This window comes from Pyrgilauda ruficollis, unplaced genomic scaffold (genome assembly GCF_017590135.1).
Source record: "Pyrgilauda ruficollis isolate IOZ18807 unplaced genomic scaffold, ASM1759013v1 scaffold23, whole genome shotgun sequence".
Lineage (NCBI taxonomy): Eukaryota > Metazoa > Chordata > Aves > Passeriformes > Passeridae > Pyrgilauda > Pyrgilauda ruficollis.
The window spans coordinates 7,020,642-7,046,043 of NW_024522539.1; the positions used below are offsets into that span (position 1 = coordinate 7,020,642).

Here is a 25,402-nt window from a genome sequence, read left to right on the forward strand (position 1 = left end):
TGATGCCTGCTAATAAAAATAGCACAGTTTTTATGTGCTTTGTGTGAGCTGCTTATACAGCTGCTGCTTTCCTAAATTCCTGCATACTGGATTATGTATGTGCTTTAAAATGATAATCTACTGCCTGAGAGGCACTAAACTTAATCTACAACCACATGCTGGAATTGTTTTAAATATTAAAACGCCAGGATAAATTTTTGGGAAAACCTGGGAATTGTCATGGTCTAGAGCACCGTGGGCAGCCACCTATCAAGATGTGAGGCTTGCTGCAGAGCTGGAATGCAGGTTTGGAGCTCAAACAATAACATTGGTGAGCAGATTTATGTAACTGGCTGTGAATTCCCTTAGCCACTTAAGAGTAGTGAACTCTGTGCTTGTTGGGCCATGTAAGTGACCTTCCATAATGAGTAAATGCCATCCCCAGCCTGTTCTCTCTGCTTTCTGCTCAGAGTCCTGTTGTTAACTGGAAGTTACAGGGCTGGTTACTGGAAGACATAACTGCTTCAAATATTTCTCTTTATTCAGAGTGCCTCCTACGTATTGCAGCTGACCAAAACAGGGAAATGAATCAGTTAAAAGCCTTTGTGTCTGGAGAAAGCTCAGAAGCCATTTTTGGTTCACAGAAACAAAAATCTCCATTTTTGGTACAACACAACTTTTCCCTTGGAATTTTTCTATCAGTACATGTTTGTCTGGGTTGTTGTTATGCTGTCCTTGTCCTCATGTGGAGGCCTTGGCAAGAGGTCCTGCTGGCTGGTGTTCACTGCTCAGATCCTGTCACCATAAGCCACTATTGCATAACAGTGGAAATGCTGCTTATGGACACGGTGTTTGTTCCTGGACTCTTGTACATCTGGGAGCAGCTTCTCTGGAACAGGACACTGAGGAATATGTACTGAACCATCTCCATGCTGTGTTGGAGTAATCTCTGCAGTACACTGCTTTTCAGAACCACTTCAGTTTATAGCAGACAGAGGAAGGAGTTGAAAATCTGCTGTGTCCTTGAATGCTTTCCTTGTTTCTACTTGTTATCAATGCTGGAGGAAAGCTACCTGCTTTTGAGTGAAGGGCCCTTGTTTGAAAGACATGGTTAAATTTAGCAGTAATTATAGTTTTAGCATAAAATCATAAAATCTGAAGGGCAGTACTCTAATGCCCCTTAGACTGAATACTACTTAGTTGCTCAGTCTGCATGGTTGTGTTTCCCTGTGTTGTATCCTGCTGAGCTTGTTTTCTTAAGGTAAACCACAGGAAGAATGCCCTGAGTACTGAGTGCTCTTCTGTCTGCAGGATGGTTGTTTTGGAGAAGCATCTTTTTTCAGCTGTTTGCCAGGAGGAATGTTGACTTCACTACAAAACAATCTGTTCTAGCTCTTGCTGTCAGCACTGGGTAGTAAGGTTTTTTCAGCTGGGTTGAGGATAGAAATGTCTCTGGAACTGCTTTTCACATAATAGGCTTGAATAAAATTTGTCTGATCTGTCCTTTCAGAGGATAAAGGCTTTTGCACAATTCCTGGCAAGTTTCTCCCTCACCAGTGTGGCATCATGCACCTTCAGGACTGAGGAGTTCTTTCCGTGCTCTCTTCTTTGAGTGGGTTTAGTAAAAGCAAGCTGAAAGTCCACACAAACCCTGCATAAAAAGATGAATAAAAAGATGACCCATCCTTCAGCCTTGTACAGTCTTGCACCATTAGGCTCAGTACTTGCTCTTGGAAGTTCTTGTAGACTTTGTCTTAGCAAAAGACATAAAAGTCACATGAAGGTTTCAAAAATAGATTTGCCCATTGGCAAAATGGAGGGTCAACAGAAATAGTGTGACAGGCAGATCATATGTCTGATTCTGCTGTAGATTATAAGGATACCTTGTCCTCAGCTGAGAACACATTTTACCTGAATTCAGTAAAAGAGAGGAATCACTCTTACTGTAAAGGCTTTACAGAGTTTTGTAGTAGATTAGATTGTCAACTTGTCTTGGTAAATTAAGTAATATTTTTATTAGCTGCTTGGTTTTGCATTACTCTGGTAAGGTAAATTCTAATCTGTCTTAGTTTTTCACTGATAATACAAGATCTGTGTTATCTTGGCAGCTTTCTTCCCTTTCCCTGTTAAAGTGTTGTGGTGCTCAGTCTCCTGAGCCTGGATACTTAAGGGATGTATTTTGCCTCACAAGTCTGTTGCTTAAAGGCTGATGGGCCTAAACAAAAAGACTGGTGAGATAACAAGCTTCTGCCTGAACACTTGCCTGTATTTCAGAGCTTCAACTGCTTTAAAACTTATGTGCAAACCAGAAATAAACGTAACGAAGTTACAGATCGCTGCATCAGAGTACCATGCACATTACTCATGCTGAAGCTTGGCCTTTGAATGTTTATCTAAAAGAATGCAGCTACATGCAGAGTGACTAACACAAGCCATCTTTGCAGGCAGTGATGCTTAAGCAGCTGACTGAAGTTAGCATCATAAAAGATAAGCTGAGCATCTTACTGGGTCCATAGGATGCTCAAACATTGTGCCTTCTGCAGGGAGCAGCAGTGAATGCTGCCTTATCCATAGGGTTCCACACAGTTTCAGCTTTGAGGGAAAGGTGGAAACTGTACTTGTCACTTGACCATCGTTATGGATGGAGCAAAAGGGATGTCTGCCTTAAATAAAAAACATGTCAAGGAAACTGCATGTGCTGTTTGCCTGTAAAAGCTGTATAAAGGTTTGATTTATTGCAGAGCAGTACTTAGGTAACCTCCAGCTGGGTTATGCAAAGATGGGTCTGGGGGTTTCTTTCCCCAGAGAAACCATCAGTGACCCAAAGAGGCAGGCTGTGGGAAGCAGTGTGCTTGAAACCATTTGCCCTCATTTAAACTTTGGCAGTAGTGGTGAGGCTTTGAAGACTATTCTAATTCATCTTTAACAACATCCTGTGGTATGTGCTGCTGCATCTCTTCCAGTGGATGGCTGTAACCTATAGCTGGAAACTGAACTGTAGGTTAAACATGAGGATAGGATTGGTGCTTGCAGAGATCCTAAATTTTTGGGTTTTTTCATGGTAGCAGTAATCAGTAATAGCTGTATAGCTTAGCTGCTATAGCTGGAAAAATTGCTTTCCTGTTAGCTCTATAGGGTGTGATTTGGAGATCGTCTTTGATTTGAAAAGCACTGAATGGAAGCAGAATCACCAAAACTTTCCAGTGCGTGCTCTCACCCAAGATTAGAAACCCTGAAGCGATGTTGACGTCTGAGTCTCTTCTAAAAGAGCTGCAAATTCTCATTATAGGTTGTATTTGTCACCTCCCCTCAGAAGGTGCTACCAAACCCTATCTGTAAAGGATGTCTGTGGAAGAAAAAAGACAAAAAACAGTCCAGCACAGTCTGGTATGGAGTATGGCTACTGGTATGAACTGGTGGTACAGTAAATGACTGGGGTGAAGCCAGCTGTTCTTCCCTATGTTAGGAGAGCAGTGTCTCTTCCATCTGGCATAATAGTTGTGTTCCAAACCCTTACACTGAGCTGTATGTGACTTGAGCAGAGCCATGTGAAGTTCTTGTGCAGCCTGGTTTAGTTTAACTGCCCTATCCCAGTGGATATCTACCCTGAATGGTGAGAATGGACCCACTGGCTGCTTTCCACCTCTGGCAGCTGTTGCAGAGGATGAGCTTGTCCAGCCTCTGTCACTGCTGGGAATCTGCACACTTGTACATTGTGCCTGGCAAGAGCCAGTGCAGAGATGCTGGCCTGACAGAAGAGGGGTGCTGCTTCTGGCCTTGCCTGGATCCTTTGAGAAGCTTTATAGTTGAGTGGTCAAATCCAGAATGCACTGAGGGCTGATTTACAAGGTTGTGAGCATCAGCTGGCAGCTTTTGCAGCCTTTATTGAAGCAATATCTGCTTCTCCAGAAATCTATTTTAGATCTCTTTGGGAAGTGCAAGAATGAGTGAAACTACAGCCAATTGTTGTGTTGCTTTGACTGTAAGAAGTGCCCCTCATAGATGAGGGAAAAGAATGGAGAGAAAGAGAGCATACTGCTGGTCTTGTCTTGCTAAACAACCCTAAGTAGTTTTTATTTGATAGGAAGCATTTTTAAGGAGTGTGTGGGGGAGGAGGGAATTGCGGATATGACACATAAGAGCTGCCATGGAGAAAGGTCCAGCTGTATGAGGAGGTAGTGTCAGAGCACAGAGGTAGGGTTTCTGTCACATTCTAGTGGATTATGGGCTTCAGTAGTAAATCTGAGTCCTGAGCTGCCTAGTTTTTTTATGAACAGGCAAGAACACAATTTCTGCTTCATCTGCTCTCTCGGAGTCAAAAGGAATAATTGCAGGAAGCCCTAAACACAACAGGGAGGGCGTTGCTAGTCCCTCAGGATCCAAGGTGAAGTCAGAAGCTCTCAAGCTTCTTCTGGATACCCTGGTCTGTTCATAGAGACCACAGTTCTTTAACTGGAAGTGTGTCCCTTGGGACTGCTGTTCTCCTCAACAATAAATCATTCATGCTTTCCTGTTCAGAGCTGATGTAACTCTCTTTTTCAAGGCATTGGCTCAGTCTCCTTTTCTGAGTGACCAGGTGACTTGCCCACATGGTGGTGGTGCTAGGGCACAGTATGTTTCCTGTTAAACCACTTGCAGCTCTGTTTGTGCTAAAAAAATCTGATAACTAAGCCTTTAATGCTTTCCAGCTCATAGCTGTGTTTCTCACATATCTTTTTTTGGGGCCCTGCAAGCCAGGAAAAGAGAGACAATCTGCTTTGTCACATAGCTTTAAATATACCCTTGATAAGCATAAGTAATTGGTAGAGTCACCCCTCTTACTGGAAGGGATTTGTTATTCAGTGAAGTTTGGTCAGCTCTGACTGATTCTCTTAACACTGTCCCGACTTTTACTTAATTCTGAAAGGCAATTCCTGTGTAAAATGGTCCCAACTATCAAGTCTTGGGGCTTTGCATTTTCTGGAACTTGGTGTGAATCCTGTTGTTTCTGTCACTGGCTTGTACAGTCAAGTGCTTACACAAGTTCATGTGGCTCAACCCAGGAGGCTTCAGTTTTTCAATTAAAACAGATTTACAGCCCTGTACCATTCTGGAGGTCACTTTGGTTGGTTGGCAACATGCACTCCCAATCTCACCCAGGCATAAGGCTTCTGTGTATTTAGTGAGAAGCATTTGTTCCTCTAACATCTCAGTCAGGGAATGTCTGGGTTTTGGCTTCTGCTGCTGCTATCAGTGCTGATTTTTCAGCTTTGAGAGTGTTTTGGTCTATCCTCTTGTGTAAGGCTGCAGAGATCACTGCTGCCAGTTCAGTCAGAGCAAAAACAATTCCATATTTGTTACTCTGTTTGGGAGCTGATGAGATTTGTTATGGGAGTGCTGATGTGTTCTCAAGGGCTCATTAACACAGCACGGGTAAGCAATTAAATTACTGCCTTTCAGGTACATTCCACCCCTCATCTGGGGAAAGAGTGGACATATCCAAACAGCTCTTTATGGAAAAATGGGGAGAGTGAGATCACCACATCCAAATGGACTTCGCAAGTACCTGACGATGCCAGATGGAGCAACAGCCACCTTTGATCTCTTTGAGCCACGCTCTGAGCACTGCACTGGAGGTCAGTCCAACAGCTGCTGGCTGCATCTACCTGCTAACCTTGATTCTGTTCTCTGGGGGACAGATGAGGGTAGAGCCCATGGCTCCCATTTGGCCCTCAGAAAAAGCAAATTTCTTTTTTAAAACTGTCAGTGTTGAGATCTTCATGGTACAATACTGCACTAGGACAGTTACTGTTATCTTTATTGCTGTGAGCAGTGCTTTTCTAATGAGATAAAAATTCAGTGGCTAGAGCTGGTAATGTTGGAGCTTTGCACAAGAGAGTTACAGTTAATTTGAAGTGCATATGATAATCCTGAATGTAATTTACTGTGCTTACTTGAATTACAGCAATTACTTTCTTGGTTGATGAAATGATATCTTGTTAAACTAGTGAACAGTGTCAGCAGATCAAATATCATTAGATTAGCCACAAAGTAGATGATGGTTAATGTCAGCTGATCAGAATGTCTGTGCTGAACAGTTCTGCATTTGGAACATCTGCATTACACGCAGCTCTGGAGGGGAAATGAGAGGGAAATAGCATAACCAGTCTCCTTGAAGTGCTGGGCTCCACAGCTTCCACACTCATCACCGTCAGAAGGCAGAACATGTGTAACATCAAAAGGGTCCTTCAGACAGAAGAATGTACTCTGGTCTCTAGGCAGTGCCTGGAGAACTGTTTGCACAGCTTTCCCTGAAGTTAAAAACTGTTCATCTCCCATAGCATGAATTACTTTTTCACATCTGAAGCACTAGAGCTGCTGGTCTCCTGTCCCATTCGGGATTTTTTGGCAGACTAGTAGGAATTCTAGCTTGCTTGTGGTAGGTGGTTTCCCACGGATCTGAAATGGAAACCTTCTGACTCTCTTAATTTGCATGAAGTGACATTTACTTAACTTCCCTCTCTCTCTGAGCACAGAGGATGTCACGATGGTGATCTGCCCGGGGATTGCGAACCACAGTGAGAAGCAGTACATCCGCACCTTTGTTGACTATGCCCAGAAAAATGGGTACAGATGTGCTGTCCTGAATCACCTGGGAGCCCTGCCAAACATTGAGCTCACTTCACCACGGATGTTCACCTATGGTAGGTACTTCATGGCACCTGGGGAACTTGCTTTCATGCTCATGGAACTTCTAGGGATTGATCAGCCTCCTTCAGAATAACAGAACTGCTGTACCCCAGTGGGGGTAAAACAGTTTTGTACTGTTTCTTAAGAGCTAAACTGAACTTAGATGGGAGGAGGAGAGGAGGCTAATACTAAATTCACTTTTGTCTCTTCTGCCAGCTCTTACACATGTATTCTCATCAAGGAGGCAGTTTTTTGTAAGAAAACTTTTTGGGGAAAAAAGCCCTTTTGTGCCTACCCAGAGCCTGTTCAAATTATTTTAGATATACTGAATTTGCCAGTTTGATGGAATGTGAAACAAACCTGTCTCTGAAGGATAAACGCCACTTCTGAGGCTTTGTAAAATGTAATTTGAGAGGAGTTTGTACCAGCCTATCCAGAAAGTACATTTATATCTTAGGAGCGACATGTGAGGATTTGCTCCTGGGTGTAACACAAGTCAACAACAGGAACAGTTCAGGAGTGTGACAGTAAAGCTATAGAAGTGAGTAGTGCTTAACTGCCATGATTATGGCTCTCACCTTGAGTATAAGGAAGTCTTTCTTAACCTAGAAATTAAAAGGAATAAATGATCTGAAACTGTGTGAAGGGTGACTCCAGCCTTAATTGCCCTTTTGGTGAGTAATGTGATCCTTGTAGAGTGGGGCCTCTTTTCCTGTGACCTAATCTGCTTGTTCCTAAGCTCTTTTGAGCCCTCATCTCCCTCTTTACTGTAAGTATCTATAGGTACCCTGCCAATTGTGTGTTTAGCAGACTTGTGTTAGGCTTTATTTTTTAAAAGTTAGCTGAGCTACTGCTTAGATTTTGGATTAACAGAATAGTTATCTTGAACAGTTAAACTGTCAAAACAGAAGTACCATGCTTTGAGATGCCAGAGTCTGGCAGGCAAATAATAATGCTTTGTTGCTTGTTTTAGAATTATTATACTCTTCTTTGGGAAACACTTCAGGAATACCAAATACCCTCATTTGTAGTGAGGCCCTGGGCTGGTACGGCTGCAAGACTGCCATGTCTTGAAAACTAAATTTTAATGTTAAAGTGTTTGCTGTTTTGATAGAAGTTAAGGGTTTGCTTTCATGGAGCTTAGGCCTTAGGGTGTTATTCTGTAGTGCATCTCTTGAGACATACCTTTCTGAGTCTTTTATAGCCTTGGAAAGGGCAAAGAATGCCTAGCACTTCCTTTGAGTAAGACAGTAAATCACTTGGCAGAGTTGCTTGTTAAGTAAAGTGCCAGCAAGTCCAGTAGACTTCACTCTGCCTCCTACCCAAATAACTCAGTGCCCTTTCAGCTTTGCTGTGTTCCTGGCATACTTGTTGAGGAGCAAGTAGCCTAAATTTGGGATTCTCTGAAGCCCAGCCTCTATATCAAGCTTGACCTGTTGCTTTTCTAGTTTTGGATTTCTGAGCTGCCCTGAAATCATGGAGGTCAAACACTAAAGTATTTTGACCACTGGCTTCTTCCAGAGGAAACCAGAGCAGTGCAGAGTTTGTTGTTTTGAATTAAGAATATTCACAAGGAAGTGCCCAAACCCTGCTGAAAAACTCAGACAGGAGCTGATGTTCCACTGAAGCAGACAAGTCCTGGTGCTCAGAGTTTACTCCAGAGCTAGGTAAAGTTGGAGTCTGGTATCTGCTGAGGATGCTACAGCTGGGGTGGAGGCACAGTGGGGCAGTGTCAGGTTAGTACAGGGTGGAATGCTGGAATCCTAGGATTTATCTCCCTGGACAAGTTCCACGGAATAGAGCTGAGTTTCTGATTCTGGACAAGAAGAAACATCTGGAGTTCTATTTCTGTTGTTCATGTGATGCCTTCTGTGGTTTGCAGCCTTAAATCCAAAGGGAAGGTTAGCGTGCTGCATAAACACTTGAAACCAGTGTAATAATGCCATCACTATTGCAGCTGCTTCTCCATATCTCCTGTTCCCATACTCACAAGCAGGAGAAATAGTTGTAGGTACTCAGATTGTTGCATGTGTGGAGGCCTTCAAGACTGTCAAACAGTTGGAGGATGCCAGCACTGCTAGAAACTGGATCCCCCAGTGCCTTCAGCCTGTGGGATGCAAGTGGGTGTTTGCTGACAGTGGGACAGACCTCTGTAAAGACACTTAACTATTCTCTTGATGTTGGGATGCCCATGTGTCTTTCAGGGAGCTGCAGTATGTTCACCTTTTCACTGGTTACAAAGGGTTAAATATGTCTGCTTAAACCCTTCTCCCTGATTCCAGAGATCACCTGCTTAGTCAGGCTCTGCAGCAGTCTGCTGGGAGCTCTTCCTGACAAGCCACTCCTTTCCCCTCCCCACGTGGATTTAGGGATCCGTATGAGTCTTGCTGAAAATAAAGGAGCAAACTGCATTCCAAATACCTCACCTTCACTTCAGAAGTGGCAAATTGCCTCAGGAAAGTAATGTGTGCTACTCTTGCATGGTAATGTCAAGCCCAGAATTGCTGGACTCTGCTTTTGAAAGCTGTTTTAGAAACAAAGTGTTTTGATTGTCACGTTAACTGTCGCCATGATTTTTAAGCAACTAAATTTCATCTTGCTTTGGCACTCTGTCAGAACTAAGCATGAGCTAAGCTCTACAGGACTCAGAGATGTATGAACACATGTGAATCAGGGCTCTTAAAACCTTAAGGCTATTGAAAAGTCAGAAAGGGTAAGAAGCTGAATTCAAAGCACACAACTGAAGCTTCAAATGAGAATTTAAACATATTAGAAGATGTTTTTTAACTTTGTTCTTCTTTTTAGGATGCACCTGGGAATTTGGTGCCATGGTGAATTACATCAAGAAGACCTACCCTCAGACCCAGCTGATTGTTGTGGGCTTCAGCCTGGGTGGAAACATAGTGTGCAAATACCTGGGAGAGAGCCAGGCCAACCAGGAGCGAGTCCTGTGCTGTGTCAGCTTGTGCCAGGGGTACAGTGCACTGAGGTGGGTCTGGAGCCTTCTCTGTGCTGCTCTCTTCTGGCAGTGCAGGAGGGAGCAGAACTTTGGAAGGGCAAGGTGAAGATGGGTGTTTCTCTTGCACTGAACTGGTCTGACACACTGAGTGTGTAGGATGGCACCCTCCTGAAGGAGCACCTGAAGCTTTGTTGATTTGCAAGCACAAGTAAACTTTGTCAGCAGTGCAAACAGGTTTTGTGTACCTGGCCAGGTACATGCTGGCAGCTTCTGGACTGTGCATGTGATGCTGTCTCATGGCCAGAGTGTCTGAAGAGGAGGCATTCCCTGTGCAGTCCTGGTGTAATTAACCAGGCAGGTTGGGCAGCCTGACCAGTTGCTGAGCTGATGCCAGGTCTGCAAGCAATAGTTTACACAGTCTCATCACTCTGAGAAATATCCCATGGTTTGTAATAGCTTGTTTGGCTTCAGTGTGCAGTTTCATCTGGCAGCTCTTACCCAGGGAGGCTGGAAAGGCACAGTACAGTCTCTGTCAGTGTGTGCTCCACTCTTAGTGTGTGTCACTGAAACAGTGCTGTGGGTGATCAAGGGATGGAGAGGTGCTCACAGCTGTGTTATAGGAGTGGGGAAGATGAGCAGGAATAGTGTTACAGCCCTAAAGTCTGAAAACATCAATGTTTCCCCACCTGGAAGACAAGGTTGTGGCACTTTAGGAGCTGTGATGGCTTCACTTGCATGTACTGATGGAGGGTTGAGGCACAGCAATGCTGCTTGAAAACTGGACTCAACTAATGTACTTTAACCTTGCCACGTATGCATAGGTAATGGAGATTAAAACACTGTAACTGGCTGAGCTGCTGTTTTCAGTTTTTTCTGTCTGTACATATGGACAATTACTAAAGTGCAGCTGACTCTGCAGTGATTTACCTGCAGTTTTGAGCTGTGAGAATATTTACAAGCCAGAAGGGACTGCTGAGACTCAGGTGTTTGGGTCAAGATCCCTTGGGCAGATATGAATGGTAAAACTGTGGCAGGTCTGTGAGAGGCTTGCTATGGAATTGAGCCTCACAGCCTGGTCAGGGTAGCTGGAACTCTTGATGCTGATGATGCCCTGCCTATGTAGGGACCAGTTTGTTATTCAGCAGTCTGAAGATGCCTTTTATGAATCAGGCTCTTACAGGTAAAAGCAAAAAGCTTTTTTGGAAGCACGAAGATGTGAGTAAAAGCTTGATATGTTTGTAATATTCCAGCTATCTAATCCCTTTTGAGGTCAGATGTGACTACTGCTAAGAAAGTGTATAATCTGCTGCTAGTTCACACCCTTAAAATGTGAACAGATGCTACAGGAACAGCTGTTCTGTTTTGTTTCAAGTAAACTGTTCTTAGCTGTCCTGGGATTCTGGCATAGAGCAGAGAATGCATCCTTTTGAAGCCAGATCCTTAATTGCAACCATCAGAGAGGGTTTGCAGGGATAATACCTGGCTGAGGTCCACTTGGTTCATCTTCTACAATTATGCAATATTGTATTCCTGATCTCCAAAATGCTGTTGTGAGTAATGCTGTTATGCTTGCATGGCAAGGACAACCTGATTAACAGTTCTCCACTTGGATATTTGTGTGGAAAAACAACTCATTGGGTCTTTTTTTCCCTGAGTTTAATGCACCCCATGGTGTGGGCTGTGTGGATTATTGAGCTCTTGCCTCCACCTGCTGGGTAAACATCTCCTAGCAAAGCTCCTGCCACAAAACATCTGCTCTGTATTACTGGGCAGCCAGCAGGAAGGATTTCAGGTCTTGTGTCTCCCTTCCTAATACCCACATCTGCTGTAAGAGCTAATTAGCTGAAGAACTAGGGGAATGCAACATCTACTGAGCAAAAGACAGGAGAGAGGGCCTTGTGCCCTGGTTGTAGAAGTGGGAGGGAGGAGGTGTAAAGCACCTCCAGGTAGAATGGTGAAGCCACTGCCTTCCTGGGCTTGGTCTGGTACACGAGAATTGCTGGCTTCAGCCTTCAGGGCTACATGGAAGTGGATTAGTAACAGGACCAGTTAGTTTACAGTTCCATTTTTTTTTTATATCGGCTTGTCGAGCATTTATTCCCCAAATAACTTTAATAAGCAAAGGAAAAAGTTTTAGTGAGCAAGGTGAACCAAGGATTTCAAATAAGAAAGCCTTTCCAGAGCAGCAGCAATACTAGGATCTGCCAGAGGAATGAGACTCTTTAATGAATTAACACAGTCTAGGGAATGTGTTCCCTGAGGCTAAGCAGGGACAGGTCTCCTTGTTCCTTAATCTCTGCCTGCATGGGCTTGATTCTGCTTCTTGATCTTGTGGAATGCATCTTCATCACAGCTACAGGCTGTGGGGAGAGACCTCAGCTCTGAAACCTGGGCAGTCCTCAAAATACTGGAAGCTGCCTGTGTTTTGTTGTTTTTTTTTTTAATGCTTGCAGCTTTTCATATTAGTAGTATTGCTGTACACCACAGGAACTGCAGGGAAATGTAGTAGCTTTAACTTCAAACATCTTGTGATAACTTAATAGGTTTGCTTGGAAAACCTTTTGTGAAGAAAGAAGTGTGCATTTTCCTATCTTCTTTCATTCCCCTGCCCTGTCATAAATGTGGTAGGTATAGCCTGGCTAGACAAAAAGGTAATGGAGTTTTCTTTTTTTAAAATCCATACTCTCCAGCATGTCTAATTACAAGAAAACAGCTTGCTCCTGCCTAGCAGGGGACTTGCAGGCTGTAGCTTGGAAGGTCATGCTAAATCTACAGTAGTTCTCATGGTATGTTAATGTTTAAGTGGTAGGAGAGCTTCAGTAGCTGAAACTGCTCCCAGCATTCTTTAGTCTCTCAGTAAATGATAGTGTGTTCCCTCAGCAACAGCAAACCCTGCTAGGAGTAAAGCTCTAACCTGCCCATGACCCTGCATAGCAAAGGAGTGCTGGTATCTGGCAGAGCTCACACAGCTCTGGATGGCTTAAATTCTGTTTTAACAGCAGATAAGCTGCGAAGTGCTCTTCTGCTTTGAGAATAGGCAAAGACTTCAACTCAGATGCCACTTGCAGCTGCAACTAGTATTTATTCCTACAGTTCCTGCCAATGAACTGAAACAATAATAGTATCTGTACGTATTGGAAACATCTGCACAAATTATTTCCTCTGCAGAGCTGTATTACACAATAGACAACACTGTTGAGCAACAGGTTTTAGCCCTTTCCTTGAAAGCCTCATTATGTAAATTACATTCAACTTCTGCAAAGGGATACTGAAATCCTCTTGTCAGTGTTATGGATCTTGATTGATGGCTCTTAAATGCGCTGATCAAAACTGCTAATTGCATTGTGCAAGATGAGACTGCAGATCTGTTTTCTGATACTAACAAACTTCATCAAAGTGGAAGTCCTTTCCTGGAAAAGGTTAAGCTGTGGCAGAGAAGGCCTGGAGGTTTGTTTACACAGCCCCCAGGCTGCCATAAGATGTTAACAGTGTATTAATCTGATCTTTCAAGGGCTCCATTAACAGCTTTGTTTGTTCTGTTGTGTTTTTTCTAGGGCACAGGAAACCTTCATGCAGTGGGATCATTGTAGAAGATTTTATAACTTCCTCATGGCAGACAACATGAAGAAGATCATCCTTTCTCACAGGTACTGCAGTACATCACTCACACTGACAGTATTGATTGGGTCAATTGCTGTATTGGATTTGTCTGCCTGGTCCTTTAAAATAGGATGGATTCCTGAAGGGTTTAGCACAAGCTCCTTGGTAGATCTTTAGATGAACCAACAGAGAAGGTGAGCCCTTGTCAATCTCATTATACTGTAAAATAGACAAATATGCTTTGGCCATTTTGTTAGAAGAAAGACATTGTTGTCTTTTTGTGTTCTGTGGAAACTTGCTTAATGAATAAACAAGACATGCACAGGAAAACGTTGCAATTAGACTTCAAAGTGGAGTATTCTGCATCTGTTTTACTTCTAGCCAAAGAATTCCCTATTGAAGGAGCCTCTTGTTCTGCCACCTACCTGAGGTAGGACTGATCTTCCAGATCTGCTGTATGGAGTTGCTGCCTATCAAATAAGCAAATAGTCAAACCTGTAGCTCTGGCTTCTAGCTGTTCCTCTAGAAAGAGCATGTAGCCAGCAAAATACTTAACATTGCTATTCCTGGAGTGCAAGTGTGCTGTAGGATCCTTGTGCTGCTGTTGCTGATCCGTGGTTCTTGCATAACATAAGAAATTTGTGTGTTAAACAGGTGACATGCTCGATGTTGGTGTTTTTTCCCCATCTAAAGTTCTCTGGGTGGTACTTTGTAGGCAAGAAAGTACCTCATCTGTGTGTATTGGAAGATGCCTGACTGAGGGGAAAGGAGGGGAATATCTTACGACCTATTTCATTGAAGGAACATGTATCACTTCAGACTTCTGGTTCTTTGTTTACACTCCTGTGCAGTATGAAACACTTGTAGAAGGAGGGTAGCCATTGTAGGATGATCCACGTAATTCATTCCAGGTTTACAAATATTTAGACAACTTGAACAAATTTGACAAGTGAAGTTAGGTAAGCTCCCATTAAAGGGTACTTAAATTCTTAACCCAGAGAAAGCCGGTGCTGACTTGAAGGGAAGTGTGTTAAGCAAACTTTTCCCATAATCACTTGTGCTCTACCTTGCCCAAATCAAACCTAGCCTCCTGCTCTGCCCTGCAGCTGCCTCTCAAAGGGAATAAAAACCCCTCTCCAGCTTTTGTTCTGGTAAAGAAACACATCCTCCCCTGAGGGCAATAACCAGCTATGACAAGTGTCCATAGTAAATAGCTTTCTGCTAAGGTAATACCCTGAGTAATTTTTGTGTGGGGTAGCCTTAAGTCTGTGCTGGGGGCTTTAGAACCAGATGGTGCAGGAGATGCTATGCCCAATATTGCTAGTGCTCTCACCCAAACCACCCACAGGTTTGGTCTGGAGCCAAAAAACTCTCCCTCTAACATGTAGCCTCAAGTCCAAATACCCTTAGTGCCCTCTGTTCTGGGAAGTTTCTTTTAAGAGGGCCCTCTCATGCAGTTTTTCAATAGATAAGGAAAACATTTTTTCCTACACGGAGGCTGCTGGGGTTTGTTATGTCTTGCTGCAAAGGTAAGTGGACAAACAAGCTGTTCTGGCTCCCAAGGAAGCCTCATGTTTATGTAACCCACTTCTAATCTTATCTTGTCAGATTTGGTAAACTCAGTTGTCCTTGAACAGGTCTTGGTTTTGCTGCCCTTGTGTTATTTGGATGTAATTCTTGATGTCACTCTTGCAGGCAAGTTCTTTTTGGAGATAACAACATGAAGAAGCCACAAAGCCTGTCAGATGCTGATCTGGGCAAGCTCTATACAGCAACATCACTTATGCAGATCGATGATAACATTATGAGGTATGAAGGGCAATTCTCTGCTCCCCTATAGGAATTCCACGTACCTTCTCTTCCCAGTGTTGCTCTTGCATGCCCCTTGCTGTGCCTGTAGGAGTCTGCTGAAATACAGTGAACACAACTTGAAATTCTTACTTGCCTCCACATTAAAGAAAACTTAGAAGAGGGGGAAAAAATAAACTTATTGTTTACAGTCAAATCCTGTTTAAAATCATCCAGGAGGCATTTATTTATTGGTAACACCTGAACCTGCAGCCTTCACTAAGGTAGGAAGAGGCCAAGCTCTAGCAACAAAAAAAGGGGAATGTGGAAAGAAGCTCAGAACTGCTCATGGATTTCCTTAACTCTGTTTGAAAAATCTCCCCATAAAACACTTCTGCTTTCTCAATTCACAATAGAGCTGGCTGAGATAATGTAACCTTTCTTATTTGTCATACTAACACCTAATTAAGTGCTCTGCTTTAATAAGCAGTAGCCTGTTACTGCCTGTGTCCTTGACAAAAACATGGCACTTTTAAGTGGCAGTGTTCATTTCCAAAATAAAGCTGTAAAGTGTTAGCTAAAAAGCTATGACACTTTTGGCAAAGTGGGAGTATGGTTGGCTGCTTATAAAAAAAAAATTCTTTGGGAAATCTCCCTGCTTGTCCCCCATCACTGAGACCTTTCTAGTTTGGACCAACAGCTATGTTGTCCCTTATATTAAAGAAAAGGCACTTGAATATAGGCTTACTGAATTCTTGGTTTGGATGGTGTGAAGGGATTTGGCAAAGAAGTAGAACCACAGTGAATTCTGGGGAACTTGTCCAGTAAATTTGAGCTTTACAAGCTGTGCTGGGTTTGTATTTGAAAAGACTTGTAGGGAAAGATGAGCAAGATCCTAACTTTCTTTCATCCACGTGTACAGTTAAGTGAAGTGAGGTATTTTGAAAGAAACACCCTGAGGCTGCTGGTCTTCAGTTTGTTGCCCATGCTCTCAGAATGTTTGAGAAGGCACAGAAACCATCAAGGCATGTGCTGCCAAAGGGTTTTGCAAAGAGATTGGGTATTAAAAAAATTGTCTATGGAAATTGAGTCATCATTCCTGTTTCTGCATGTGTCTTCACTTAAAAGTAACAGTGACATGGCTGAAACAGTTGATATTAATGACAATCTGTCTATTTCAGGAAATTCCATGGCTACAGCTCACTGAAGGAGTACTATGAAGAGGAAAGTTGCCTGCATTACTTGCACAGGGTAAGCCCCTGCAGCAGACTGCTCTTGCACTGGAAGGAGAATACTCTGTGGTTTCTTTTGTTGATACCTGCAGATGCCTTAGCTGGGATTTTCAGAAATAATCAGGCACAGTATATTGGAGTGGGATTTCAGATCTTGCTACTTCTAACACTGGGGCTAAATTCTCTGGGCTCTTAAGTGCATATAACTCTGGCAGGTGATAGTACCCAAGAGATGGAGACAAAGCCACACACTCAGCTGAACTGCTCTGAGTGTATGAGGATAAAGTGGGAAATGGGTGCCTGCATGGAGCCTGTCCCTTCAAGAAAGAAAGGCTGACTGGATTCTATGGAAGAGACTCGGGACACTGACAGGCAGATGCTTGAGCAAAGTTTTGCTAAAGTGTAACTGAGATCAATTCCTCCTTTTTCTACTGAACCAGAGAATGGAGATGTTCCAAGGGAGTTTCCTGGACTTTAACCAAGGTGTCCATAACAGAGCTGGCAATAGCTGGCTGATGTGCAAAGCAATGCAGAGTGAAAAAAGGGTGTAGTTATTTCAATTCTAAGAATGGGGACTCAGTCTGTTTACTCTCTGCCTCTTCCTTACAATTGGGTTAGAGGAAAAAATTAACTCTGAAATAAGATTTTAATTGAATTATGCTGAGATATTTTTACAGTTGGTAGATTGACATTCAAATACTAACCCCTTTCTGTTTTGGTTTTTTCATTTCATGTCATGTTTCCTGATGCAGATCTATGTTCCTCTTCTGTTGGTTAATGCTGCTGATGACCCTCTTGTTCATGAGAGTCTTCTATCAATTCCAAGAGCTCTTTCAGGTATGCTGAAACAGTCTCCTCCAGCTGGGCATATTTGTGTACCTACAGCTTGCTTACCACATCACAGTTCCCGATTTCAAAGCAGCTTGACTTGCCTCCTTACATCTGTAATGCTGTGGGAGGTGTGCTAAGCCTCTTTAAGTCACCAGTTGCTAGAACTAACAAGGCTAACCCTGAGCAGGAAGAACTTCAGTCCTTTCATTGCTTTCAGGCTTGTGTTGATAGCAGCAGGTTACATTCTTGAATGAAAAAAGATTTCCTCACAGCTCCATTGCTCACTGGGATTTAGTAGGAAGATGGGTGGTGGTGGCAGTCTGGATGAAGCACAGATGAACTCCCCCTTTGCTGGTGAAATGGGGACAGTGCATGCATGGCTCTGTCACTTGGCACTGAACTGGGATCTCTCCCTTGAAAGGAGTTGAGCTCTCTGTCTTCAAAAAAGGAAAAAGGTAAATTGCACTTAGAAGCTCAGAAGAGGGAGCTGCTGCTGCTTCATCACACAAAGAGTGGGTGCACAGGGAGGGAAGCAGGGTTCATTCTTTTCCTGGTCAGAGGCTGTGAGCAGAGAATTTATCCCCAGCTGCTTTCAGACAGAACAAGCACAGAGAGTTTTTCACTGTCCATGCAACAAGATGGCTGATGCACTGTCAGAGCTTAGTGCAGCTTGACATGATGCAAAGAGTCCTAGTTCCAGGGAATGTGAGTTAAAGGTGCTCATTTGTTAAAGAATGACCATTCTTACAGCAGTGCAGGTATTGCTCTTAGGGCCCAGTCAGCAGCATCTCTTGGGCAGCCTTTGTCCTGGCAGCTCAAGATGCTTTCATTCTCAGCTTGCAGATGTTATCCTGGAACTTTCTGCCTCTTTTTCTTTTACAGAGAAAAAAGAGAATGTCATGCATGTGCTGCCCCTTCATGGAGGCCACCTGGGATTTTTTGAGGGGTCTGTGCTGTTCCCAGAACCTCTTACCTGGATGGATAAGCTCGTGGTGCAGTATGCCAATGCCATCTGCCAGTGGGAGAAGACAAAGCCTCACTGCTCAGAGGCTGAGCAGGCTGTGTCTGGCCAGGAGTAATCAACCCAAAGACTCTGGATCACTTCAGTATATCTCTGTTTGGGAACACCTTGTTCCCTCACCTGCTGCTTCAGGTTTTCATTCTCCTTGATATCCTATGGCTGGGGTTTGATCACCATGTGTTTTTTCCAAAATTGTGTTAAAGCAAAGGTTAACATCTGGTCAGAGCCTCTTTGGATATCCAGTCACGTGGATTTGTAATTTACTGCTCTGCTTGAAGAATTGGGTTGCTGTCTGTAGCTTGTTACAGGGCTACTGAGCTAAAGACTGCTTGCTTTAATATAGCAGAAGTTTCACATGTCAAAATCTCTTTACCTGCTGGTCAAAAACTGATCTGCAGCATTTGTTTAGGTGTAGATGATGGGATAACTGTGGCTCTTTTCTCTCTCTGGGTGCTGGAAAATCCCTGTACCAAGCCACAAGCCAGTAAGTGGTTCAGTCTGTATGCCACTACATTGTGGCTTAGAAAAACAGATGCTTGACTGCAAGTGTAGTGTCAGCTTTGCACCATCTCAAGGGAAACCTTTTAGTACCTAGGAATGCACTTGCACAAGTGAATCACTTTAAAAATATTCAATTTTTCCATGCTTGAGCTGTGAGTGGATTGGGGTGGCTTTATGCTGCGTCTCCAAGTAGAGAAAAGCTGCAGCCTGGTAATGCCAGTTAATGTTTCTGTGTAAACATGTTCTCACTTCAGGACCTGATCAGTCATCTTCTTGTCATCTTTGCCTCTTTTTAAATACTGTTATCTTTTCAGTACTGGATTCTTTGTTTGGCCTGGGTCTTTTTAAAGCTGGCTCTGGCTTCCAAATGGAAACCCATGATTAAGAATCTGCAGGATTTTTTCTGTGAGCTCAATTTGCTTGAAAGAATATTTAATGAAGAGCTATTGTACTTTCTTAGGGATTAATTGGTGGGGGGTAGGGTGTGTCTATTTAGACCTACTCCCTTATGTCAGGGTAAATAATACCAAAATTCTTCCCATTAGCTTTCAGAGCACCAGGTGGGTTTGAGACATGTGACTTGCCTTACAGTTGATGTGGAACTGGTGTCCCCAGCCCTGTGCAAATGAAATGACATGTTTGCATGGCTGACTACTTCCAGATCTGTGTAATGCTGTGGGATTACTGGCTCCAGTAAGACACTGGGCTCTTTCTCACTAGAATTTCTTTTCTACAACCAGACATCCCCTTCTAGTTTTAATGTGCAAAGTGAAGTGTGAAAGCTGTTTGCAGGAAAGCTGGCTACTCACCTGTGCTTTTCCCTTAAGCAGCTGTGGTCTGTGCCAAGATAGTTGTTAAAGGAAAGTTGTCCCATGACAATCTGGAGACTGAAACTAGTGGTAATTTTTTTTTTTTTCCTTACTGTTTGTTCTCTCAATATTGTAGGGTCATTAATCCATCCATAGGGTTTCTTTATCGCAGTGTCAGTGAAGTTCTTTTCCTGTCACAGCTTCCCTCATCAGCACTTTATTGCTTCAGCCTTGGTCTGTGTTCCAGGCACTTTAATTTATAGCTTAAGGGTGAAACAAGCTGCAAGTCTTCAGTCTGGTAACAACAAACCTGGGGAACAAGCCTCCTGGAATGCCCTGTCCCTGAACTTCAGTAGGTTGAGTAGGTGGGGTTTCATTTTAATAAAGCAATAATTAACTATTGTAGCAAAGATGCTTTGTCATATCAGGAAATTCCTTTCATTTGCCTTAGGCCAAACACCTTGGCCTGTGATCCATGATGAACTGTGGATATCTGCACATTCTCCTAGTCAGTAAATCTGGGCTTCTTTTTTCTTCAAAGAGAAGATGAAACTAAGTAAAGCTACAGCAAGATTTGGCTGTGCTTGTGGCTGTTCCTTAAGAACTATTTTAGGGCTTCAGTTAGCAAGGATATTCTTAGCTGATGGATATCTTGTCTCTGTGTTGTTATGTTCTTATTCATACTGCATCACTAAAGTATGTCATAAAAGACATTTCAGGTTTTTTGCTTAAGTAGTGTTCATGTAATATTCATTGAGTATGACTTAAATATCTCCTCACTTCAGCAGAAGTGGAGTGTAAACAACACATGTACACATCAAATAGATACAGTATAAATTTAGGTGTCTAAGTCTCCCAAAATGAGGTGAGCAACTGGACAGTTCCCAAAGCAGCAGGAGCTGTAGCTTTCTCTAATCAAGTAGAGATTTTTCTTTAAACTTGGAGAGCCTTTCTGAGGAGTACTCCTTCCTACCCACAACCCAAGCCTTCGTACTTCAGAAGTGCCAATGCTGTGGACTTTCTGAAACTCTCCACTACAGAAGTGGGTCTCTGTCTTGCTCTTTTGCCCTGGTTTTGCACTTGAATCTAAAACTGTTCAAATCACTTGTGACTTAACTGAGTCTGGCTTATTTGGGGAAGGACAACTTTTGTTGTGGCTTTTTTGTGCAAGGTTTCTGGAGTTTGAGGTTCAGCTTAAACCTGTAGGTGGAAGCAGTGTAAAAAAAAAACAAACTGTTCTCTCCATCTCAATAAATTTGATGCTTCTTTCACAGCAATACTTGTAGTGAGACTTGCAGCAGTCACTTAGAGGTCTTGAGGAACTAGGAGAGGAGAGAATTAAGCTGCAGTTCATGTTATCTAAATTATGTGTTAAATCTTGCTACTGACAATGATGGATGATTGATACCTAGTGACACATGAGACTTTGTCCAGTCCTAATCTGAAATACTCTTATCTCCCAAAATAAGGCAATGCTACTCTTGTTATGTGGGCAGGTGGTCTTTATTTGCCCAGTGAGCCCAGCCTTAAATGCAGTCTGAATTTTTCAGTCTTAGAGGTGAGGTCTTTCATCTCTTGTCAAAACACATGAGGCTGCTGAAGTGTGCACTTGAAGATCATTGCAGTGTGGTCTGATAGAGCAGTTCAAGATTACAGCTTGGTGAATCTGACATGTGCTCTGCTTAGTTTCAAGCTGGGATTAGAAAAATCATTAGGAGAGCTCTTCCACGGGTAGTCTCATGGTAAACACACCTTCCCCATCACTGAATGTAAGTAGCACTTGAACATGAGCCCTGAGGACCCTCTCAATCAGACAGCAGGTTGCTGAACAATTACTCTTTGATGGTTAGGCTGGTCCAACCATCACCTTTGCCGTTTTTCTGGAGATATCTGAAGATGGTGAATAAGCAGCTCAGACTTGCTCTGACTGAGCGCAAGGAATTTCAGCTTCCACTACACGAGCTCTGCCAGCATTTTTAATTGTCCCTTTGTTCTAAATCAAGGTGTTTTCAGATGGGTCTGGCAGTGTTGTAGTTGCACTGTAAAGGCAAACAGTGAACTTTCCTGCAATCCTTTTCCTGAGTGTTTTTCTGCAGTTCCTGTTTATGAAGGTATGGGTTACAAAGACAGGGCATTAAGTAAAAATGTTGGGAACTATTAACTCCAGTACTGAATTTAGCCAAGCTACCTGTGTGTCATCTGTCCTGGGTCTGTCACAAGTTCCTAGACCACAGCCCTTTGACACGTGGTGCCTTGCCCTTTTCCTCCTCCTCCCCTGACATCAGCATATCTAGAGACTTCAGTGACAGCTCTGTCAGAGCTTTTGGGGCTTTGCTTTTTGGTAAATGAATTTTCAGACACTGAGCCACACCAGTGATGCACAGAGCACAACTGAGTGCTGACTTAAAGGACCTTTGTGGGCGGCCTACAACTGGCTACAATTTCAAGGCTGAAAATAACAATGTATATAGGCAGTGGATCACTTTCAACTCTCTGCTCCTTTAGCAGTAAGAATTGAGTCATAGAAGCAGGGTTTGCTTTGCTTAATGTGTGACTTGTTATCCTGCAATCCTAAAAAAAAAGTTTTTGTCCGTTAGCACTCCAGCAGCATAGCTGGAGGTAAATTGCTCAAGTGGCTACATCTCAAAGGAAAGCAGAGAGTACCATCTTCAGGACTTAATTGCCAGTTTAGTCACCTGGACTGCTTCCAAGTTTTTCTGGAAATGCTATGCTTGTCTGGAGCTTAATGAAATTCTTCAATCTTTTTTTGTGAGACCAGAGAAGGCCTGAGCCTTGTGCTGCCTGTGTAAGTCACTTGTTGTAAAGAACATCTTGTTTCTGGCTTGAGTCATACTCCATGTGTCCCTATCCCTTCTGGGGGTTGATTCATTTGGGAAGGTGCTGGAGCCACACTCAAAGCAGTGTCTCTTTCATGGCTTCCAGGTGAAAAGCAAACAGCCCTTCTTGGTGTGAGGACTTTATGAATTTTCTCCAAGCTTAGAATGCCTCAGAGCAGCACCAGCCCAAGGGAGGGTGCCCTGTTACTGTACCCTCTTCTCACTGGCAGTGGGAGTGACGCTGGCCTGGACTTCCTCAGCTGTCAGGGGAGCTTAGGCACAAGTGCCATCAATGAGTCAAAGCAGTTGTCAGCTTCCCATGCTGTGCTGGAAAGGTTTCTGGAGTTATCCTGAACATCTGTACAAGGTGGCACAAAGCCCCTTTGCTTGGTCTGACTGACAAGCTCCCATTGTAATCAAAGTCCTTGCATGACCAGAGAGGAGATACAGAATTTTCTTCTTGGATCTCCACTATAGTTCTGCTGGGATGTTGGCCCATCTCATGGTCCCTGCCAACTAAAAAGTCTTTAAAATACAAAAAAAAAAAAAAAAAAGCCAAATAAATCCCTTTATATTTGCTATAACCCAATCCTACTGCTTTGCCCAAGTCAACAACTTTCCAAAGGGGCATATTGTCTCATTGTTACATGATAGTTTGACTGCAATTCCCAGGGACAGATCTCTAGCCATTCTTCTTGAGAAAGCATGACCTATTTCTCTGAAATTTGCTAGCCAAAAAGATGTGTAAAGAGCTTGGGAAGAGGAGACCTGTCCCTTGTTTTTCTCATGCAGCTGTGTTAGAACAGGCAGAGTGACTTCCAGTGTTCTTGGTGAGCAGTTGACTATGAAAATATTTTCAATTTGGCAAAATTATATTCTGTAACTATCTCTAAATGCTGCCCTGAAGAAGCCTGTATATTGAGACACCCTCCCTGCTGCCATGTTCTGAGTCAGATTCTCTGGAGCTGAGAGCTGCAGGGGAGATGATTTGCAACTAGCAATGCAATTTTTCTATATCTGCTGATGTTTACCTTTAAAATTATATATAAATATATATAAAACTGTCTTTGATTTTTTTCTTTAATTTTTGTTCTTGTGTGGTGTAAAATGGAAGTCATTGCAAAACAAAATGTAATTTTGTTATCTTTGATTCAGTGGGGTTTCTTTATTTAAAAATAAAGGACTTATTGAAGTCAGTGCTACAGCTAGTGCCTGTGTGTGAAGTTCCATATGTTGGCAGAGGCTCTCAGTCTTCCCCGAGGCCCAGCTTGGGGAGCTGGCTGGGGGGAAGGTGATACAAGCACTCGTGGTGCTCAGGCCTGTCCTGGTTGCTTTTTGTCTTCTGGCCAAGAAGAGGTCTTTGATGCCACTCTGGTGGAGAATGGGTTAAAAAACCACATCTGCCGTGGAACTACTGAAAAAGAGTGATTTTTGCCAGTGGAGTAGAACATCTGTTATTTTTCCCTATGTGAGAGCAAGTGCATTTCCTAAGCTTTCAGCTGCTGGCAGGAGAAACACAAACCAGCATCTCTGGCCAGGACAGTGACATCTTGGAGCCTGGGCTGTACAAAAGCACTACTCACCAGACCCTAACAACTCTCCACTGTGTGATTTATTACCTGCAGCCCATGGGAGGGAGTTGTGGAGGGTAACTGGCACTGGTGACCTGCTGGGGCAGCTGGAGTGGGTGCTCTGTGGGACACAATGGCCTTCATCTGTAATTTATTGGCAATTATGAATTAGCTGTTAGATCCACTTCAGAGCTCCTTCCTGCCTTGCTCAGTCACTCAGCTCCCAGCTCTGCTGTGCTGCTCTGTCTCCCCATCAAAGCAAGCTCCTGGCTGACAGTTTGTCACAGGAGTGGTGAGCACAGCCAGGGGCACCTCCCAAGAGCTGTGGCTATCCCAGTCCAAACCCCAGAGGCACAAATGTGATACTCCTTTCTTTGTGGATGGGGTTTTTTTTCCCCTTGTTGTTTCCACAAGCTGCAGTTGCTCTGCCTCCCAGGCAAGCTGTGCTGTTGTGTTTGCACTGGCCTGATGCTTGCAGGGTTGTCACACGTGGTTTCCTTGGGATGGCTCCAGGTACAGAAAGGAGCCAAAGGAGGTGGAGAAGTGCCTTTTGCTCTGTCTCTGGACTCTTGCACAAGGTTGGCACAGCCTCAGGCCTTGGGACTCTCCATGCATGGACTCACCAAGCAGCTGAGGCTGGAGCAAACATCTAACCCCAGACAGGTTCTGTCCTCCCTGCAGCTTCAGAGCCTCTGTCCTGTTTGGTTTGAGCCTGAACCAGTGCCCTGATGAATGTGGCTCTTGTCAGCACCCTCCACCTCAGCCATCTTCGGTTGGGGGGGCTGATCTGGCTGATGAAAAGGACCCATGTGGATCTGGGAGGGGGGACAGGACCCACTGTGGGACCAGGGAGAAGGTAACCTCGGCAAAGACCAGGAACTTGTTCCTCTCTGAGCCCTGCTGCTGGCCAAGGGGGGAGATGGTCTGGGAATAGGGGTCCAGTTGGCTCTTTGGAGGAGATGCCTGGCTCATGAACAGAACAGACTCCCCTGCTTGGGACAGCTACTTCTGCCTCCCTCCTCCCCAAGTGAGCAAGGTGTAATTAGTATCAGGTGCAGCTTGTTTGCTGCACAGCTACCATCCTTTGCCCTCCATGGTGACTTTTGGTAGGGCTTCCCTGAATGGGCTCCCTTTCACAGTGCAGTGCTAGGAGAAACAACCGTGCTGAGGCTTTTGAAGGATTTAGGAGGGTACATCCTGCTTGTCTTTCAATTGTTTTGTGATTGATATCCATCTCCTAGTTCCAATGGCTTCTGCAGCTTCTATTCTCCCTATCCAAGCAGGAATTGGGCAGAGACAGCTCCACCTGGAACCCTGGCTGGGTTTTTGTTTGCATCTGTTTTCTCTTCCCTGGTTAGAGCAGATAATGAGGAACTGGGGCCCTTTCTCAGGCAAGAAAGAGACTTGATCTGGAATGTGAGGATGGAGATGGGCATGGAGATGATCCTTGGTCCCAGTGCCAAAGTGCAGTCAGTGATGAGGGGATTGGGGTCCCCTGCCAAATGCTGGCACTCCTGTTCTCATTAGAACCAGCAGCGCAGCCAGCACCCAAAAAGCTGTGCCCCTGTTCCTCACCATGAGGCACCACAGAGCTCTGCTGTTAAA

General features: G+C 43.8%; 1 protein-coding gene across 3 annotated transcripts in view; it reads left to right on the top strand.

Moving 5' to 3' along the window:
• Positions 1–23,430, top strand: part of ABHD2 (abhydrolase domain containing 2, acylglycerol lipase) — a 38,528-nt gene extending 15,098 nt beyond the window's left edge. For all 3 annotated transcript variants that reach the window (XM_041469341.1, XM_041469343.1, XM_041469344.1), the window contains exons 4-11: positions 5,419–5,594; positions 6,495–6,662; positions 9,454–9,637; positions 13,162–13,254; positions 14,903–15,016; positions 16,177–16,246; positions 16,980–17,064; positions 17,941–23,430. In XM_041469341.1, coding sequence (XP_041325275.1) covers positions 5,419–5,594; positions 6,495–6,662; positions 9,454–9,637; positions 13,162–13,254; positions 14,903–15,016; positions 16,177–16,246; positions 16,980–17,064; positions 17,941–18,137 — 1,087 coding nt within the window. In that variant the 3' untranslated portion in view covers positions 18,138–23,430. The remainder of the gene's footprint in view (positions 1–5,418; positions 5,595–6,494; positions 6,663–9,453; positions 9,638–13,161; positions 13,255–14,902; positions 15,017–16,176; positions 16,247–16,979; positions 17,065–17,940) is intronic.
• Positions 23,431–25,402: the final 1,972 nt, after the last annotated feature.